The 19447-nt window shown below is 52.3% G+C and overlaps 1 protein-coding gene across 2 annotated transcripts in view; it reads left to right on the top strand.

Annotated features, from left to right (window-relative positions):
• Window positions 1-19447, top strand: part of Cdc42bpb (CDC42 binding protein kinase beta) — an 84013-nt gene that overhangs the window by 36690 nt on the left and 27876 nt on the right. For both annotated transcript variants that reach the window (XM_021179544.1, XM_029484324.1), the window contains exons 4-11: window positions 1269-1364; window positions 4967-5115; window positions 11796-11889; window positions 13500-13700; window positions 14875-15123; window positions 16128-16207; window positions 18017-18183; window positions 18269-18388. In XM_021179544.1, coding sequence (XP_021035203.1) covers window positions 1269-1364; window positions 4967-5115; window positions 11796-11889; window positions 13500-13700; window positions 14875-15123; window positions 16128-16207; window positions 18017-18183; window positions 18269-18388 — 1156 coding nt within the window. The remainder of the gene's footprint in view (window positions 1-1268; window positions 1365-4966; window positions 5116-11795; window positions 11890-13499; window positions 13701-14874; window positions 15124-16127; window positions 16208-18016; window positions 18184-18268; window positions 18389-19447) is intronic.

Below are 19447 nucleotides of genomic sequence, written 5' to 3'. Positions count from 1 at the left end.
GGGGACCCACCTGCATGGCCAGCCTTGGGGACCCACCTGCATGGCCACCCTGGGGACCCACCTGCATCCTCAGTGTGCTCCCTGTTCTCTCATGGTTTGCTTTCTGTTGCTTCATAAAAGCCTGACTGGTCAGAATCGGCTTAGGGAGGAGAAGGCTTGTTTGACTCACCTTTCCCCCGTCCCAGTCCATCCTTGAAGAAAGTGAGGGCAGGGCCTGAAGCAGAGGCCGTGGAGGAGTGCTGCTTCCCAGCATGCTCCCCACAGCTTGCTCAGCCTGCTCTCTTACACAACTCAGAACCATCTTCCGAGGCCTGGCCCTGCCCGCAGTGGGGTGGACCCTCTCACATTAATCATTGACCAAGAAAATTCCCCAGGGGCTTGTCCACAGCCTGATTCATGGAGGCATTTTCTCAGCCGAGGTGCCTCTCCCCAGCTGACTCTAGCTTGTGTCACGGTGACAAAAACACTAACCAACACTTTAGCAAGTGAGACTCACTGAAGCAGCCCGGGGTGGAGAAGGGACTGTGCTGCGTAAGAGCTTGTGGGGTGGAAGGTGTGAGGTCTCATCCGGTGTTGGGTGGGAGAGCACAGACTCGGTTTGAGTTCGGTCACCCAGCTTCAGAGACAGAGAGACAAAGACAGACAGACAGGCAGGCAGGCAGCTAGAAAGACAAAGAAACGGCAAGCTCTTTCTTTTTTAACCAGATAGGCTAAAAGCCTTTGACCCATGCGTTCATGGTCATCAGGAGTTGCTATAGGACTGGCATCTGACTGTGACCCGTTCATCAGCAAACGGAATAAACCATGCTTCAAATCAGTCAGCAGGTTGTCCCCTTGTCCGCCACGTGGCTGGGCTGCTTGGAAGCAGGTGTGCAGTTGGGCATCGTGTGCTGCTCAGGGTGTGTAAAGAGGCTGGTTTGTTAAGAGGTGTGGCGATGTGTGCTTGGGGTCATGGGTTGAGAGCTGCCGTTGAATCAGTCCATGGAGGGTAATCTTAATGTGTGGGCCACAGGGACCACCACTGGGGACAGGGAAGGAGAATGCCTGCACTGGCTCAGGCGAGGAAGAGCACAGAGATTTCAGTCTCTTGTCTTCTGCAGAAGCTGTTGGGGGCAGGTGGGACATTTGGTTTCAGGTGAGGTAATGGTGTTAGGCTCCGGGCAGTCAGGATTCGGGGCCTCACGACAGAGTCTGCTAATATTTAGGGATGTATTCTAGGGCACCCTGCCTAGATGGACACAGACTGACTGTCCTCTCATTCCTCACAGACAGCTTGCTTTCGAGAAGAGCGTGACGTGCTGGTGAACGGCGACTGCCAGTGGATCACAGCTCTGCACTATGCCTTTCAGGATGAGAACTACCTGGTAGGCCTGCGCGCCCAGGGCCCCAGCCCCACGGGGACTCCCCTCCCAGTTTTGGCCCCTCTTTGCTGCCACTCAGAAACGAGTCAGACAGTGTGGAGTGGCCATTGTCAGTACGTAGCCCACATAAAACTGAGGGGTTCGTTTCTATTCAATGGCCATCAGGGACAATTTTTAACTGGAGGCTTCCAAGATCTGTACAACATTTTTCTCAAACCATTAGTTTACTGCATAACTTGGTTCCTAAAACATTTTAAGTGTATAAAACTTTTCTTTTTTGTCTTACTTTTTCTGTTAGTTTGTTTTTTCTTTTTCTGTTTTGAGTTGTGCATAACAATAAGAATCTCAGCTGTGCGGCAACACACCTCTGGCAGCAGCACAGTGAAGGCTGAGAGAAAAGCAGCCGCACAGGGCATGTTACATGTCCTAGCTCTGCATTGCACAGCTGCCTCCCCTTTCCCGTGTGCGAGGCAGAGGAGCTGAGGACCCGGGCAGGTCTTGTCAGTGTTTCTTGGGTGCTCCCGACGAGCCAGCATGCACTCCCGGTGTCGATGAGCACTTTGGAAGTAACGCCTTCCTTCAGGCAGCTTCGAAGAACACATGCGTGTGCAGAATTGAGTGTGTGCAGCTGTGGACTGGTCTCCGGGCAGCCGGTGGAGCTGATGTCCTGAGCGCTCAGTGACCTCGGGCTCCTTGTTTAGGAATTCCAGGATGACTGCTTGAGATGGTTTGAGTGGACTCAGAGAAGCAGGGCTGGGCTTAACTCGCTCTAGCCAGTGCATTTGCCTCAGCTGCAGCTGAACAGGATTTAATTGCTGTTGTAACACAGCCTACAGGTGGGGACCCGAGGCCCCTCTCCGTTTACACATCTCCCTTGCCTGGTTGCCCTGTGAAGCTCCGTGGTCAAGTATCCATTTGTTTGCAAAACATTTTTATTCATCTTAAAATAGTTTCTTTCAAACATCAAAACCTCTGAGATTCGAACATCCAGGGTATGGTAGGTGGTGTCTGTCATATCGCAGCAGAGGGCACCTGCCACCCATCAGTACCCCAAGATACATTAGGCCTCTGGTTACGTTGGCCAGCCTTGCCAGTGACTCCCATGTTGTAAACCTTCGTGAACACCCTCCTTTGATAACTGGTGTCTGGGGCACAGAGTGCATAGCTATGAGATACGGTCCTTGCACAGGTGACAGCAGCCTTCCTGTTAGAAGGCGTTATTCCAAACAGTGTTAGGGTCCCTCTCCTGCCCTGCTGGGACAGGTGGTTACGCTTCTCAATTCCTGATGAGCGTCTCTGCCCAAGCATTTGAATGGACACCCTGTAGATCACATGCTCTTCTGACAGGAACTGTTGGAGCTTTCGGGGGAGCGAGGCATGAGGGGTGACAGTTTTGTGCAGAGGTCTTCCCTCGGCTCAGTCAGGTGGTGCTGTGTAGAGTGGAGACAGGCCTCACCCGCTGCTTTTGAGGTTCACACTCAGCTCCGAGTCTCCAGGGCAGAGATTCTCAGTTACTTTCTAGGATGTGGAGCATCGGCAGACCTGCTGCCTCCAGCTCCTTCCCGCTGCCGGCCGGAGCAGGGCCGGATTGTCGGAATAGGAGCTGGACAGTCAGGGAGAGGCGGAGGCGGGTGCCTCCCGGGGAGCGTGGGTTTATCTGCTGCCTAGACGCCAGTGTGTGTTCTGATCCTGAGGTCTCTGAAGTCTTACCAAGGCAAGCCTGTTGAGCACCAACTGAAAGAGTACAGAATTATTGACTTAACTCCCAGCCCTGCGTGACAGCAGAGGTTACCCCTGACTAAGTTTCTTTGGCTCTGCCCGATAAGCTGGTAATTTCCTTTCGGTGGTTTCTTTACCAAGTCTATTCCTAGATAGACTTGGAGACCCTGGAGCTCGGCTGTGGTGCTGACTCTCACCGTCTGTTATCTTGAGGGCTGCTGTTTCATTTCTTCTAGGTCTTCCCCTCCCCCACCCCGAGACCATACGTCAGCAGCCGCTGGAGAGTGTCTGCCCACCGGTCTCCAGGCCCCACCATTCCTCCGTGTACAACACCTGGCCTGCCTGAAAGGCCTCGCAGTCTCACTGATCCCCGACCCCCTGCACCTAGGCTTGTTGTCACTGTTGCTCCAGCTGCCACACTCCTCTCTTCCCTCTTGGCTTCCTTGCACACCCCCTGGCCATCCCTCTGGCCTTGACTCCAGCGCCCAATGGTCTGTGCTCAGTAGCTTCTGGTCATGGGGCTGTGTCAGGCAGGCTTGGTTTTCTTAGGCCCTTCTGTTGCTCTCTGTGTTTCCTGTGGTCTTCCTTTAGTGATATGAACCGACCCCGCTGAGCAAGGGCATTTTCCATTTTCACGCCTCAGGCCCCTGCCCAGCCTCCCCGGAGTACAAACAGGCTCAGTGCTGAGGCAGGCTGGATTGGAGGTGCTACATGATAGAAACATGATTTGGCATATGTCTACCAAGAGGGTTTTGTGCAAGGTACAGGAGGTAGACTTGGTGATGCAGGACACTGCCCTTAAGAATGCCTTTGCACAGGGTAGGGACACAGGAAGAAGAGGAGGGGACACCTGAGAAGGAGTTCGGAAGCGGGGTGAAGAGCTGTTGGTTACTCTCTAAGACCAGGATGCTCCAGTGGCCCAGCGTGCCACTCCCAGACGGTGGCATGGTGATCACTTGAGTTTCATAGGGCAGGCATCCTCTGTCTGTTAGATTGTGGGCCCTAAGTTTGGCATGAGAGGTGGACCGTGTTGAGGACAGACAGGTGACAGGCCTAGCTCTGGTAGCTGAAGGCAGTGTGCAGTTGTCATCCGGGGAAGGGCTGTTGCTGTATTAGATCTCAGTGCTCTTTTAAAGAGTGGTTTCCTTGCCTCAGCTAACCAGGCCGTGGCAATTCCTTATTACAGTGGTGACTTAGTTTGTCATGGAGATAAGACAGCGTGTTTCTCTGTCCCAGAGGCTGACTAGTCCCCAGTAGAGTTGCTGCTGACTGCCACCATCCTGTGGCCTGCAACAGTCCTCCCATCCCATCCCATACCCTCTGATGTAATGAGATGCTTCCATTAGGGCCTCTGCAGCTCTGAGATTGTGTGGCATGAGCCTCTGAGCGCTGCAGTCCGTGCTGGCACGCTGCCCCCCTGACACACTGGCCCTGTGGCTGTACTAGGGAAGGGGTACACTCAGCTTGCTGAAGAGAAGACATTGCTCCCTCCGAAGCAGCTCGTGGCCGAACCCATCTTTCTTTCCCTTCCCACTCCTTAGTGGCGTTATCCTTTCAGCAGGAGCCGCTGGTGTCTGTGGTGTTAGATAGCACTTTCCTGCTCTGATCGGTGTCCTGTGACTCAGGGACCCAGGGACTAAACCCTACAGGGCTGGACAGCCTGGCCTTTCTTCATGGACTCGCTGTGTTCTCTGCTTGTGTGTATTTGCAGCAGCACAACTCCGCAGGGTGTTTTCTGAGGGAGGTTACCACTGCAGATCCTGGGGTAGGAAGCCAGCCTGGCCTGTGTGTCCGACCCCGGCAGGCTTGAGTCAGACAGCTTCCCCGGTAGCTAACGGTGAGGCTCGCCGTTAAGAGCTGTCCTCTCTCCTCTTTGTGATTTGTAGTACCTGGTCATGGATTACTATGTGGGTGGTGATTTGCTGACCCTGCTGAGTAAGTTTGAAGACAAGCTTCCGGAAGACATGGCGAGGTTCTACATTGGCGAGATGGTGTTGGCCATTGACTCGATCCACCAGCTCCACTATGTGCACAGGTAACCAACCGCCTCCTCACGAAATGTGTGACTAGGATAGGAAACAGGACGAAGCCTCCTTCTGGGGTTCCTAGCCTCAGGCCTCAGGCCCAGGCCACGTGAGGAGTCCGGCCGATGACAAGTCTTCGCCGAGTGACTAAGCGCGGGCACAGAGTTGTGTTTCCCATCACAACCTGAGCCCCGCGACACCCACAATGTTGGGCTCCTCTTGCTCCAGTTGCGGTGGTTGAATTCCCAACAGCTGAGCCGTAATGGCTTAATTTAGGGGTCCCTATTTGCCTGGCCTCACTGGCCCCGTGACTCCACCCACTGCACCCCACGCTCTGGCCCATGAAGCCCTCACAGAGGAGGAGAGGGCTGAAGCCTAGGTGTCCTCTGTCACAGCAGTGGGGAAGGCCAGGAGAGTCACCTTTTCCTTTCTCCCATTGCCCGGTCGGTAAAACAGCTTCTGGTGGAGTCAGTATGCAGTGCTGCTTGACTGTTCCAGCTGAGCCCTGCGACATATAAAAGGAGAATTTATCTTTATCTGTTTGTGTGTCTGTCTGTGCTTGTATACCACATGTGTGGGTGCCTGGAAAACCCAGAAGGGGAGGCCAGATTGCTGGACTTGAGACTCTCTCACTGAGCTGGAAGCTGCTGGCTCATCAATGAGCTCTCGGGATCTTCTTTCCCCAGTGCTGGGGATTTGAACTCATGCCCTAAGGCTGAGCCGTCTCCTTGGTCCAAAGTATAATACATCCTATAATTTTGTTTTGTGGCTAGATTTGTTTGCTTGTTTTTGGGAGGGGTGCCCGCGTTGTGACGCATACACAGTAATCAGACAGCTGTCGGGAGACGGTCTTGTCATTTACCACTGAGGGATTGAACTCAGGGTGTCAGGCTTGGCAGCAAGCGAGTTTACCCACTCCATCTTGTTGGTCCAAGACTGTAGTTCTTAGATTAGTTTTCGTTTCTCTGGAGTAAAAGCTTTCCTGGTTTTTCTGTATATATTTTTGAGAATCTGTCACTAACGCCCTCAGGTCGTACTCATGTCATCAAGCTCTGGTCACTCAGAATGTCTCCTCTGTTGGTGCTTCAGCCTTTTCAGTCGTGCTGTCCTGGGCCTACCCCTAGAGAGCGCTCTGCTCTGAGTGGGCAGCTGCCTTCCTCCTCGGAATCAGATCCGTGTATCTCTGAATGTCCGGCCTCCTTTGTGAGGCTCAGCCTTGCTGTGCAGGTTTCTTGAGAAGAGGCTCGTGAGGTCTCGGTTTCTGTACCATCCATGCTGGTGGCTTGGCCTCATCCACGGAGAGGGGCCAGCCGCATGTCACTTCCTGGGATCGGGACATTGCCACTCCTGTGTCTTCCTTCTCCACAAAGCTCTTTGTAGAGAGAAGTCTCTGGGGTTGATTTGTTCTTTGCTTTTTCTATTATTCTGGGATGGATCCCAGGCCTTGCGTGAGCTGAGCACACACTGGCGCTCTTGTAGGATTGTACCACCTGGAAGGCCTCTGTGAGACTCCCCACAGGAGCACAGCACCCATGGTGGCAGGATGGACTTTTCCGTTTCACTGAGTACTGTGTCACTTCCAGGGGACAGGGTGGTGCTGGCTCACCACAGTAGCCAAACGAACTGTCCTTTAGTCAGAGAGGTTTGACAGTGCACCCCCTTTTGTTCTTAATGTGAGGGTGCCTGCCTCTGCAGGTCCTGCAGTTCTGGGATACTGTTAATTATTTTCGCTACTGGAGATTGAGTATAGCGTTCCCTCCCCATTCTCCCACTTAGCCACAGCACACAGCCCTCCATCATGAGTCTGCTCCCATCAGTGCCCAGGCCGGCTTGTGCTTGGGCGTCCTGATCCCTGGGATCATAGCGGTGGTTGTTACCAGGCCTGGCTGTTGCAGTTCAGGTTTTCAAAATGTTTTTATATGTATATATCTATGTGCCATGTGTGTATACCATGTATGCATGGAAGCCTGCAGAGGCCAGGTGCTTGTGAGCTGCCCAACATGGGTACTAGGTACTGGGTAGTAGGTACTAGGCACTAGGAACCAAACTGTAGAAGAACAGCAAGTGTTCTTAATCACCAAACCATCTCTCTGAATACCTTTTACTTAAGAGAAAAAAAAAAGTGTGTGTGTGTGTGTGTGTGTGTGTTGGTATGGTTGTAGGCACGTGTGCCTATGGAAGTTAGCAAATTGCGGGAGTTATTTCTCAACCATGAGGGTCTCAGAAATCAAACTTGGGTCCTCTGGTGATGTCTGTGACCTTTACCCAGGGAACCATCTCACTGGCTCCTAGGTTCTTAATTAGTTAATTTCAGTAGCTATATGTGGCACATGACTGCTACATTACAGCCTTGGAGATATAAATTAGGTTTGCCTGGTTTTTATTACATATCCTGAGCCGTACTATACATACATTGTTGGGGCTTGAGGTGAGGTCTTGACGGCTGGATGGCCTGCAGTGGGGTTCTTTTGCTACAGCCTCGCTAATGCTGAGCGTCCAAGCATGCACTGCCACTCCTGGCCTGTCTATAGTGTGTGTTTTCTTTCTCCCTTTTAATGTTGGAGTCCTAGAGACTGAGTTTAGGGTCTTACTTATCCAGCAAGCGCTCTGCTGGGCTACATCCCAGCTCTAACATTTCCTCCCAAAACAATGTCTAAACTAATTTCCAGCTCGTGTAACGATTGCCAGAAAGTAGAAAAGCATTTGCCCAGATCCACGCCCTGCTGACATCCTGCCCAGTGTCTCCCTCTCCCGTGCGCACGCACATGCACACAGCACCTTTCTAGAGCCGCATTGGCGTGTGTGTTGGATGTCTGAGGATTAGGCGCGTTCTCTTCACAGAGTGTGTTTAGCCTCGGGAGGCCTCTTGTTTTATTTTGGTTTTTGAGACAAAGCCTTTATAATGTAGCCCTGGCTGCCCTGGGCTTGCTATGTAGACCAGGCTGGCCTCAAACTCCCAGAGCTCTGTCTGCCTCGGGAGATGTGGGATTAAGGGTGTGTGCCACTGTGCCCAGCCAGAGAAACTCATTCTTGGTCTTACTTCTGTCTGTGCTCACATTGGCCCTCGGTCCTTACGTAGTGACTCTTCTGTCACTGTGGTAAAACACTATGGCCAAAGGCAACTTAAGAAAGAGAGTTCCTTTTGACTTACGGTCCCAGATGGAGAAGAGTCTGTGGTGGCAGGGTTGGGGCCAAGGACGCTGAAGCCAAAAGCTCACACATTGAATTGAGAGTATGAAGCAAAAAGCGGGAGCTGGAAGTGGCTTGGTTTTAGCCTGTGACAGCCACCTGTAGTGACAGACTCCCTCGCCTCCCCACAGCACCAGCTGTGGCCCACGTCCCAGTGCCTAAGACTGTGAGGAGTGTATCCTTCAGGCCACCACAGTCCTCCAGTGAGAGGCAGATACAATCACGCTCAAGCCCCATCCACCTTCTCCACCTTTTAAATCCGGAACCCTTGCTCATCCTCCCTTTGTTTTTTATGAACGTGGTGCTTTGCAGTAGAACAGGCACGGCTGGTCCTCTGGTTCTGGAGTAAAGCGTTCAGTTCACACTCAGCAGATACCGCCCATCAGTTCTGTGACAGCGATGAACCAGGTTGCCCAGCGACGCTGCGTTCGACTTGTCCTGCACTTCTTGTGCCCTGAAAAGGCACTTTGAACCCATGTGCGTCTCTTCCCACTTGAGTGGCCCCTGACAGGCTGGACCCTGGCAGGCTTCGCTGCTGCCATGGATGACCTCCTTCCAGGCCCTCAGAGCCATCTTCTGCCACAGAAAGTTCTCTACTTCTCTCTGATCGTCTGCTTATGTCCAGTGTGCATTCCTTGAGGTCTGTGAGCCTTCTGGGAGGCTGGCGAGTGCTCTCAACTGCTGTGCCGTGCCTCCAGCCCCTGTTACACCTGTCTACTGCTCTGCTGTATGCAGATGCCCTAGGTATGGGCATTAGGTGCATCTGGTGTGTCTCAGCTGCACACAGTATGGCCCTGAGTAGCTGTATCTCCATGTGAGTGTCAGTGTGTCTGCAGAATAATTCCAGAACCAGCGTTTCTGGATCAGAAGACATACCCGCTACGAGCCGTCTTTTTACAGGTTGCTGTTCCCTGTTTGCCTTACAGTCCACAGTGTGTGAGATGCCGTTTCCTCTGTATCCATGCCAACTGCGTGTGCTGAGCCTTTGCCACCGAGGCGAGGAGACGGCATACAGTTGTGGTTTTCCTTTCCCTTTTGTCTTGTGAGACTGAACCTTTTTCTATCTTCTTCGTGTGCCTGCTTCTGAGTTGTGTGTTCTCCCTTCACTAGGGCTTCTGCCTTATTCCTTACAAAGAAATATTTGTCTTTTACCTGTCACTCTGGAGTTTTCTCTTCTTCATCTCTTTTTTAGCATTTGTTTTTATTATTTTTAATTCTGTGCACGTATGTTGATTTGTGCACGTCAATTCAGGTGCTCCACCGTGGCCAGAGGTACTGGATTCCCTTGGGTTTGCAGGCAGTTACAGTCCTCCTGACTACATGTTGTTAGCCACTGAGCCAGCTCTCTTTTAAAAGAAGCAAGATCTGTCTCTTTAGCCCAGGAAGACCTTGATCACGGTCCTCCCTTGCCGTCCGTTGTCCATCTGTGCTGGGATCAACAGGCATGCGCACGTGGGCGGTTTGTTCCTTGAGCTTCTGGATGTTCCATCCAACTGACTGCGCTGCCCTCCTCCCCTGTGCGCCCGACACTGGTGCCATTGGACGCCTCTGGAGGGTCACATCTGTTCACACCGCTTTTTCTTTTTCCTTTTAAACAATCTTTTTTTGTTGTTTTTATAATGATTTATTGATTTTATGTATGTGAGTACACTGTAGCTGTACAGATGGTTATGAGCCTTCATGTGGTTGTTGGGAATTGAAATTTTTAGGACCTCTGCTCACTCCGGCCAGCCCCACTCGCTCCAGTCAGCTCTGCTTGCTCAGTCCCCGCTTGCTCCTGCCCAAAGATTTGTTTTTTATTATAAATAAGTACACTGTAGCTGACTTCAGACACACCAGAAAAGGGCGTCAGATCTCAGAAGAGCAGTCAATGCTCTGACCTGCTGAGCCATCTCTCGCCAGCCCCCACACCACTTTTTCTTGAGACTTTTCTTGCTATTCTAGACAGTTCATTTTTCCACAGGAGTTTTAGTGTCTTCTTCCCTGGGTCTGAAGAAACAGGACATTGCTTGTTTTTGAGTCTCTGGTGTCTCACCAGATGCAGGTCTTCTTTACCCAGAATGCTCTGTTTCAGAGGGGAGTCAGTCGTGTTTTACTGACTGCTCTCCTGTCTGCTCACCTCTTTTCCCCTGGCTTACCTCTCTCTTCAGCACCTTCGCCTGCTCTTCCCTCCTCCGCCAGCCTCTCTGTCATCTCCACCTTCCTTCATCAGTGCCTCCCCTAGGCTTGGATTTAAACTCACTTTCCCTTAAGCATCTTGTAAGTTAGTACTCCTTCGGGTTACAGTTTACTTTTTTCTTGTGTTTCTTCCTCTGAGCAAATCCGTTTCTTAATTCAGTTTTTCTGCGGTGGCATTTTGGTTCCCCAGCTGCCCCTTCGTTACGTCACGTCTCTGCCACCTTTCTTTCCCCTTCCCTCCTTTCTTTCTAGTCTGACAGTGTAGCCCAGGCTGGCCTTGAACTTGTGATCCTCTAGCCTCACCTCTGAGCTCGCCGCCTCTGACCTGTTTCTTGTCTCAGCCCCGTCTGTGTGAGCGGATTCATTTCAGGTTACGGCTGTGCTAGTTCTCTCCCGCCTGTGCTCCCGTTTCTCCCTAAGAATTGCTCTTTTGCTGCGTTTGTGGGGGGACCCCTGTGTCCCCGGCAGGGCTCTTCCCAGTGGCTGCCCTGGAGTCTGCACATGTACTCCTGCAGTGGACACCAAACATGGCCTGTGCTGCTGGGAACAGACCTGAGCATGGCTTTGGTGGACATGGTCCCTTTCTTCAGGGTCTGTAATGATCTTATTCTTAGGCCTCAGGCCGGCATCTGGGCATGTAGAAAGGCAGTTGACCGCATGGGCTCTGGGCGGCTTGCCTCAGCTACGAGACTGTGCTGTTTGCTGTGGTAGCCGGCTGTGTATGGTTGCTCAGCCTCTGTGTAGAGTAGACTGTTAGCCTGCAGCACGACCTCACATCTCCCCCTGGCTTCCTTACATCTGCCAGTGCCTCCCTCTGTGCTGTACGGCCCCTGAGCTCCTTTTAGATCTCTCCATAGCATTTTCCACAGACTACCATGTGTGGTGCCATCACGAGCAATGCTGAGAGAGAGTGGGCCGGGGAACGGGACAAAAGGAGCGAGAACAAGAGAACGAGAGCACAGAGCTGGAAGAGGGCATGGGATCCCAGAGCTGTGTTTATAGGCGTTTATGGACCCCTTGGCTGTTAAGTGGTTGCTGGGGTCCAAAGGTTGAACTCAAGCACCCTTTACTGCTGAGCCGTCTCCCTAGCTCTTAGACGCCATTTTCTGGTCCTGTGGCTCATGAGCCTCCTCAAGAAGGCAGGACATACTCAGGGAACCTTAGCCAGTGGGGAGGTGACAGGAGTCGACGGACATGCTGATGGGAGGAAGGGGTGCCAGTGGTGACAGCTGCCGCGCTTGGTCACGGCTGTTCTCAGTGTGATCACAGCTCTCTCTGTGAGCCCACTGACACAGGTAACTCACTCTGCTTACCTCACCCACAGAGACATCAAGCCTGACAACGTCCTTCTGGATGTGAATGGTCACATCCGCCTGGCTGACTTTGGCTCCTGCTTGAAGATGAACGACGATGGCACTGTAGGTATCCCTGCTAAAGGCCGCCCTTTGCTTTTGAGTTTTCTGCTGAAGACTGCCATTGCTTTGAGTTTGGCTTGTAGTTAAAAGGGGGTCCAGTGGTCAGTTTGAGATAAAATTAAGAAAGCCAGGTGTGTTAATTGAATTAAGAAAATGAATCTGTTTAGGAGACAACTGAAATTTGTACTTGAGGAATTTTTAACGTTTGAAACCATATATATGTGTGTGTGTGCCGTGTACAGATTTGTATATAGGAGTGTGCAGATGTGTGTGTGTGTGTGGAGGCCAGAGGACAGCCTTGGGCACCATTCTTCAGAATCCTTCTGCTTCAGGTAGCTTTCTGCCAGGTGAGCTTTCTCAGACTGGGCTCCTTGGTGCCGAGTGCTGTGAGCCCCAGCTGACGTCCCTGCTGTAGGACAGGAGGGAACCTGGCTCAGCTGGTGCCACGGTCAGACCAACAACACTGGAGCCTGTGGCCTGTGAGTAGTTGCTCAATGGTATCTCAGTGGCCAGCTCCACACCCTGTTAAACTGCACCCTGGGCCATCGCTTCCTCTCCTGTGACCACAGCAGCCCCTGCTGTCCCCTAGAGGAGACTTTGCTTCCATAGATTCCACACTTAAGTGTGACTGATGCCAGGTACTCCAAAAGTGAGCAGCCTAGACATTGCCTACCAGAGTGTTTGCAAGCTGACCACACTGCACGGGCCGTGTGCTCTGCGCCACTGCACTGTTTGTAAATCTCTATCCCACACTGACTGGTTGTCAGACTGAAGCTGTGGTCAAATCCAAAACGTTCTTGTGGTGATGAGAGCAGCGTCCTAGGGCACACGTCAGGGTCACCACAGTGGACACTGATGAGACAGCAGAGTCACCGGGCACAGCCCCTGCTGTCCGCTCAGAGTAGCACTCCTCCTTACACGTTCCCCTTGAGATGCTCTTCCTGAAGGGGGCCCCATGGAGTCTGGTCTCTTAGACGGGCCTGTGGCCACTGCCCTGTTTCAGACCCCTGAATAAAGACTGTCCAGGGAATCCTGTTCATATTGAGCCAAATTGCCTGTTTCCCCTCTAGGTACCCAGGGTGGGTTATGTTAGGAGGCTACGGCCCCTGGGAGCTCGTTAGAAGCCAACACATGCTTTTTTCTTAAGGTCTTGTGTTGAACTACTGGAGAGTCAAGGACTGACCTGGGCTGGGCCCCTAGACCACCCTGCAAGCATGGGCAGCCAGGTAGACCTGCTGCCTGTGGAGACTCAAGCCCCCTGGAAACATCCCAGAGCTTGAGACTACAAGACTGCTTTTGTGTGTGTGTGTGTGTGTGTGTGTGTGTGTGTGTGTGTGTGTGTGTGTGTGCGCGCGCGCACGCGCGCGCGCCCCTGCTGAATCTCCTGGCCTTGATTCCTGGTCAGCCACCACTGTTAGTGTGTGTGTGTGTGTGTGCGCGCGCGCACGCGCGCGCGCCCCTGCTGAATCTCCTGGCCTTGATTCCTGGTCAGCCACCACTGTTAGTCCACGGCTGTTTGTTTTCTGTTGCTGCTGCTGCTGTTGAAGGAACGTGGGTAGAAACGTTTAGCTCAAGGCGTTCTTGATCCCCTCATCGCCCCTCCTCCCTCCAAGGTTCAGTCTTCCGTGGCCGTGGGCACACCTGACTACATCTCACCAGAGATCCTGCAGGCCATGGAGGATGGCATGGGCAAATACGGGCCCGAGTGTGACTGGTGGTCGCTGGGTGTCTGCATGTATGAGATGCTGTACGGAGAAACCCCGTTTTACGCAGAGTCTCTGGTGGAGACATACGGGAAGATCATGAACCACGAGGTGAGATGCAAATGCTGTTCCAGCGCCTTCACGGGCTGGGGTGGGTCGTCAGAGGCCAGATGGGGTGGGAGGGACAGGGAGACGGGGGCACACATGAGATGGGGACACTGCACACATGGGACAGAAGGGAAGGCATGCTTCAAAGATGTCTCCTGTGTTCCAGCCCTACAGTGCGTTTCTCATAGCCAGGCGCTGTGCGGGCCCCACGTCATACTTGTCTGTGTTCCTTAGTATTTTGAGAGCCAGAAATCAAGTCTGTCAAGCTCACTGTGGGCAGGCAGTACTTAGCTGCTCAGCTATGATAGTCTGTGTTAATTAATTTACTTATGTGTGCATGATACGTGTGTGGGTGTATGTGCCACAGTGCATATTGGAAGCTAGAGCATGACTTGTGGCGTTTCCTCCTCTCTGTGTTGGTTCTGGGATCAAACTCCAAATACCAGGCTGCAAGGCAGGTGGGTGTATTCTACCCACAAGCTGTCTTGCAGGCCCAAAGGGAATGCTTTTTTTGTTTGCCATTTTGGAATTTAAATTCTTTAGCCAGTGGGGCAGTGGTGGCACACACCTTTGATCCCAGCACTCAGGAGCAGAGGCAGAGGCAGGTGGATCTCTGAGTTTGAGGCCAGACTGGTCTACAGAGTTCTAGGACAGCCAGGACTGATGTGTTAATTAATATCAAATAACATTAATCTATATATTTTGAGCGGATAAACCAAATAGCAGACCAGGCCAAGGTGGTTCCACGTGGGAAAGGTTTACTGTACAGAGATAGAGGGGCGGGCGGCGAAGTGGGTAGAAGGGCAGAGAGGAGGAAAAAGAGAGAAAGAATGGGGAGAGAAGAAAGAGAAGAGAGAGAGAGAGCGAGGAGGGGGTGATCCCCTAATTTATACGGAAAATGACGTCACACCAGTGAGGGTGGGAACTGAGCCAAGTGGGTTGTGGGATTGAGGGTCGTTGTCCTGGCAACGCAGTTCAAGGGTCACATAGTTAGGCCGGGGCTTGGAGTGTCCTGGTACTAACAAGGACTACACAGAGAAACCCTGTCTCAGGGCTTGGGGGTGGGGATATTCCCTAGCTTCAGCTTACACCTGGTTAATGATGAAGTCAGGATTATTCTTGTGCTGTCCACGGCTCGGGTTTTCCTGACAGTCTTTGGCTGCCCCCTCCTCCCCAGGAGCGGTTTCAGTTCCCATCCCATGTCACCGACGTCTCTGAAGAAGCAAAAGACCTTATCCAGAGACTAATATGCAGCAGAGAGCGCCGACTTGGGCAGAATGGAATAGAAGACTTTAAGAAACACGCATTCTTTGAAGGTCTGAATTGGGAGAATATACGAAACCTTGAAGCGCCCTACATTCCCGATGTGAGCAGCCCTTCCGACACGTCCAACTTCGATGTGGACGACGACATGCTAAGAAACATTGTGAGTGCCAGGCCCGTGGCCTCCTGGGGTTGCTTCACGGTGGGTCTGAGTCAGCAGTGCCTGCTGCTGTCTACTGACTGCGTCAGCCAGTTGCGGAACTGGAGCTGGAGAGGCGGCTCAGCAGGCAAGATTACCTGGATTCTTCCAGAGGGACCCAAGCTCTGTTCCCAGCACCCATGAGAGGCAGCTCAGTGCTGCCTGCTGCTCCAGCTGTAGGGGCTCCAACACTCTCCTCTGTCTTTGCAGGTGACTGCATACATGTGGCACACACACACACACACTGATATAAAACCTAAAGCAGCTGGGTGTGGTGATGCACACCTTTAATCCCAGCACTCTTGGGAGGCAGAGGCAGGTAGATTGCACAGTTCAAGACCAGCCTCATCTCAGAGTGAATTCCAGCCCTGTCATATGTGCATGGTTAGACCCTGTCTAAATATTACATTGTTTAAGTTTGGCAGTTACTTTAAAGCTTTCAGCTTGATTTTCTTTTTTGATTAAAAAAAAAAAGCGCCCTCATTGTAACACACATGTGAGACAGTATGCTCTCATTGTAACACACATGTGAGACAGAATGCTCTCATTGTAACACACATGTGAGACAGTATGCTCTCATTGTAACACACATGTGAGACAGAATGCTCTCATTGTAACACACATGTGAGACAGTATGCTCTCATTGTAACACACATGAGACAGTTTTTCTTTTTTTTTCATGTTTTACACCTTTTTATTCAGTGTTAGATTGGATATTGTGCTACAGCGTCATTGTTCCCACAGCTACTTCATGTATGTAAAGGCTTCAGGAGCACGGGGGGCCTGGCCTGTCAGCCTCTACCTGGTGAGCCATCTTGCCAGCCCACATGGCTGCTCCTCTGTGCAGCTGGAGCTCACAGTAGGGACAGTGGTGACAGGTCCTTGGTTTTGGTTTTGTTTCTGTGGCCCTGTGCTGCTCATTTGAGGACGACTTGTGTGACGTGTGCTGTGTGTTCTCCTGTGCACAGGAAATCTTACCTCCCGGCTCTCACACGGGCTTCTCGGGACTGCACTTGCCCTTCATCGGTTTCACATTCACGACAGAAAGGTACGCCTGGGGTGTCCTTCTCATTGCTCTTTCCTCAGGGTGGGCACAGCCTGAGAGCACGGGTGGGAGGCTGTAGGGAGACACAGGGGATCCCTTGTCGGCTACTGATGACTGCCTATAAAAAGCAAAACAGCGAATGTAGTCACACACTCCTTCACAGTGTTTTAGTCAACAACAGACCCACACACAGCGGTGACCTGGAACTCCCCTTGCCTAATGGTGCCAAGGTCTGGTTACCACTGTAACTACATATGTTCGGTGGACATGCCTGCCGTGTAGCAGCTGACTGACTCCTGCCGGCTCACATGGCTGCAGCACGCTCTGGTGGTTTGTGCAGAGCAGTCGTCCTGCAGAGAAGGCTCACTGTACAGCAGGCGTCCCACCATGCCTGCAGTGGCTTAGGTCACTACACGGCGGGCATCCCACCACACCCACAGTGGCTTAGGGCAGCCGTGTGCTCTGCATCTCTGATTACATGTCTCTCTCCTGCTCTTGACTCGATCTCAGATTGTGTAAGAACACTCTAGACTGTTGGCACAAGGTCACCTGTCAGCACTGTGTCCCTATCATTAAGCAATGGATAACTGCACTACGTATCTTCTGTTCTCTGCTACACGTTCGTTTTTTTCTTCTATAGTCCTTTAAATGTATAAAAAGTGAGGCTGGAGAGATAGCTTGGCAGTTAAGAGCGAGGCTGCTCTTCTAGAGGACTGGGATTCTGTTTCCAGCACTCGCAGGACAGCTCACAGCTGTGTAGCAGTGGTCCCGGAGGTTTAGATGCCCTCTTCTGGCCTCCTTGGGCACTGTATGGATTGGGTACCCAGGCATACTTGCAGGCAAAACATTCATACACACTGAATAACATGGGAAGACTTGTGGGAGTGTGGTTCAGTGGCAGCACTTGGCTAACATGCGTGAGGTCCTAGTTTCCATCCCTGCTGGTGGAGTGGGGAGGGAAGATGGGACGGGACATGTAGAGAACATTCTTAAAGGTTTCATGGAAGGTTCAGGAATAGGATTGGGTCCGCAGGCTCTGCGTATAGGCTATCAGGTAGTAGGATTTACTCTGCTGAAAGCCCATGGTGTCCACAGCTGTTTGCACTCGTGCTCAGCCAAGGAGCCTTTAGAGCCCACTGCCTCCTCTCATCAGTTCTGCAACCCTGACTCCTAGTTCCCGGCAGCGAGCCAGAGTTCAGCTCCCCCTATGATATGAATATGACAGTTCCAGGAACATCCGTCCATCCATGTGTGGCCTCAGCCAGTGGTGTTGACGTGTGTGTGTGTGTGGCTGCTATCTCTGGTGCCACAGTGATGACTGGCACCCTGTTGCAGACGTGTGCCAGGGGTTTTCAGTGATTCAGCGTCCACACTGCATCCCCACTCACAGAGTGCAGGTCACCCTGTGAGGCCCAGGCCTGCCTGGCTGGTCATGAATCAGCTGATCAGCCACAGCTAAGCCATTTGGCCAGGGCACTTCAGTCAGTATGCTGTTTGGTCTACAAGGCAGGACCAGTGAGCCACACTTGCCTGTAAAGCCAGCAAAATGCCTCCTTTTACTTTTCCATCTGAACGTGAGCAGTGATTTTCAAGTCAGCATCCATTCCCTGTTGCATCCTTTGGGCTCCCAGTCCCCACCTAGCCATGGTAGTAAGGAGGCTCCTGTCTAACTTTGGCTCCTCACACAATAGAGCCTTTTTACAGGTGCTGGTTTGTTTCTTTAAAAGCCTCTCATCCCAGAAAGTCTAAATGCTAATGAAGCCACTGCCGGCTCCCGGTCGATGATAAGAAGGCCTGTTGCTCCATTTACAGCTGCTTTTCTGACCGGGGCTCTCTGAAGAGCATGACGCAGTCTAACACGCTAACCAAAGACGAAGATGTGCAGCGGGACTTGGAGAACAGCTTGCAGATCGAAGCGTACGAGCGAAGGATACGGAGGCTGGAGCAGGAGAAGCTGGAGCTCAGCCGGAAGCTGCAAGGTGAGTGGTCGGGCAGGCCTGATACGGACTGGGCTCCCCGCCTTGCACACGGGGCTAGCTGCTCTCAATGCTGTGTCTCCCTCAGAATCCACCCAGACTGTGCAGTCCCTTCACGGTTCAACACGGGCCCTGGGCAACTCAAACCGCGACAAGGAAATCAAGAGGCTGAATGAAGAGCTTGAACGCATGAAGAGTAAAATGGCAGGTGGGTGCTCCCTCCCTCCGGCAGGTGGGTGCTCCCTGGCTGGCAGCCTTGTGCCCTTGGTTCTTAAGCTAGGTTGCTATTTTCGGTTTCTTTCTCTTAAGGTGGAAAAGTAGGGAAACGCCCAAGCTTTTACAAGCTTATGTGAATTGGAGCATGTTGTCTATATTTAAAATTGTTTTCCCACCTTCCTTGGCTCTGAGAACATTGTTTTTCCTATGAACTCTTCCCTTGTACTGAACTTGCCTGGCCGTTGCCTCAGAACCCCAAGGTTCAGCCTCCACCTCTGCTTCTCCGTATGTGCAGCGTTTTGTCTGTGTGTATGTTTGTGCACTGTATGCATGCTGGAACCTGTGGAGGCCAGAAGAGGAAGTCCTGTTCCCTACACCGGGAGTTAGAGGTCGTGGTGAGCCACCATGCGGGTGCTCGGAACCAGAACTGAACCCAGGTCCTCTGCAGGAACAAGGACTCTTAACTGCTGAGCCGCTTCTCCAGCACCTTCCAATCATAGTTATAGTTGATGGTCATGGAAACTTGTAAGGACTCGGATCACTTCTGAGCCGTATACCGTAGCCACATGTGGGTAGCCTCTGTCTCCAGGTTCGATTTGGAGTCTGTCCGCTCCGTTTCTGATTAGACCCCCACTATCCTGATTTTTAAAAAGGTTAGGGCTGAGTCAGTTATTCACTAAACAAAGTACCGCCTTCCACCGGGACAGAGGCCAGCACTTTGCTGGATGGCAGAGGGCCTGAGGCAAATGAGCACAGGCACCAGAGGGAGGTCTGTCTGTGAGCAGAGTCTCCAGAATAAACCAGAAGCAGAGTATAACAAGCAGTTAGGCTAGGCCTCGGGGAGCTGGCAGGGAGCAGCAACTCGGGACGCCACGTGCAGGGGAGCGAAGGCCTCTGAGGGAAGACCTCGCGAGGCTGGCAAGATGGTGCCGTGGGTGCTTGCCACCAAGTCTGACAGCGTTCAGTCCCTGCTGCCCACGAGTCAGCCTCTGACTTCCACACCCTCACTGTAGCATACACATGGGGACAGACAGACAGACAGACAGACAGA

The sequence above is a fragment of the Mus caroli genome, chromosome 12 (assembly GCF_900094665.2).
Source record: "Mus caroli chromosome 12, CAROLI_EIJ_v1.1, whole genome shotgun sequence".
Taxonomy (NCBI): domain Eukaryota; kingdom Metazoa; phylum Chordata; class Mammalia; order Rodentia; family Muridae; genus Mus; species Mus caroli.
This window is presented reverse-complemented; position numbering and strand designations above follow the sequence as displayed.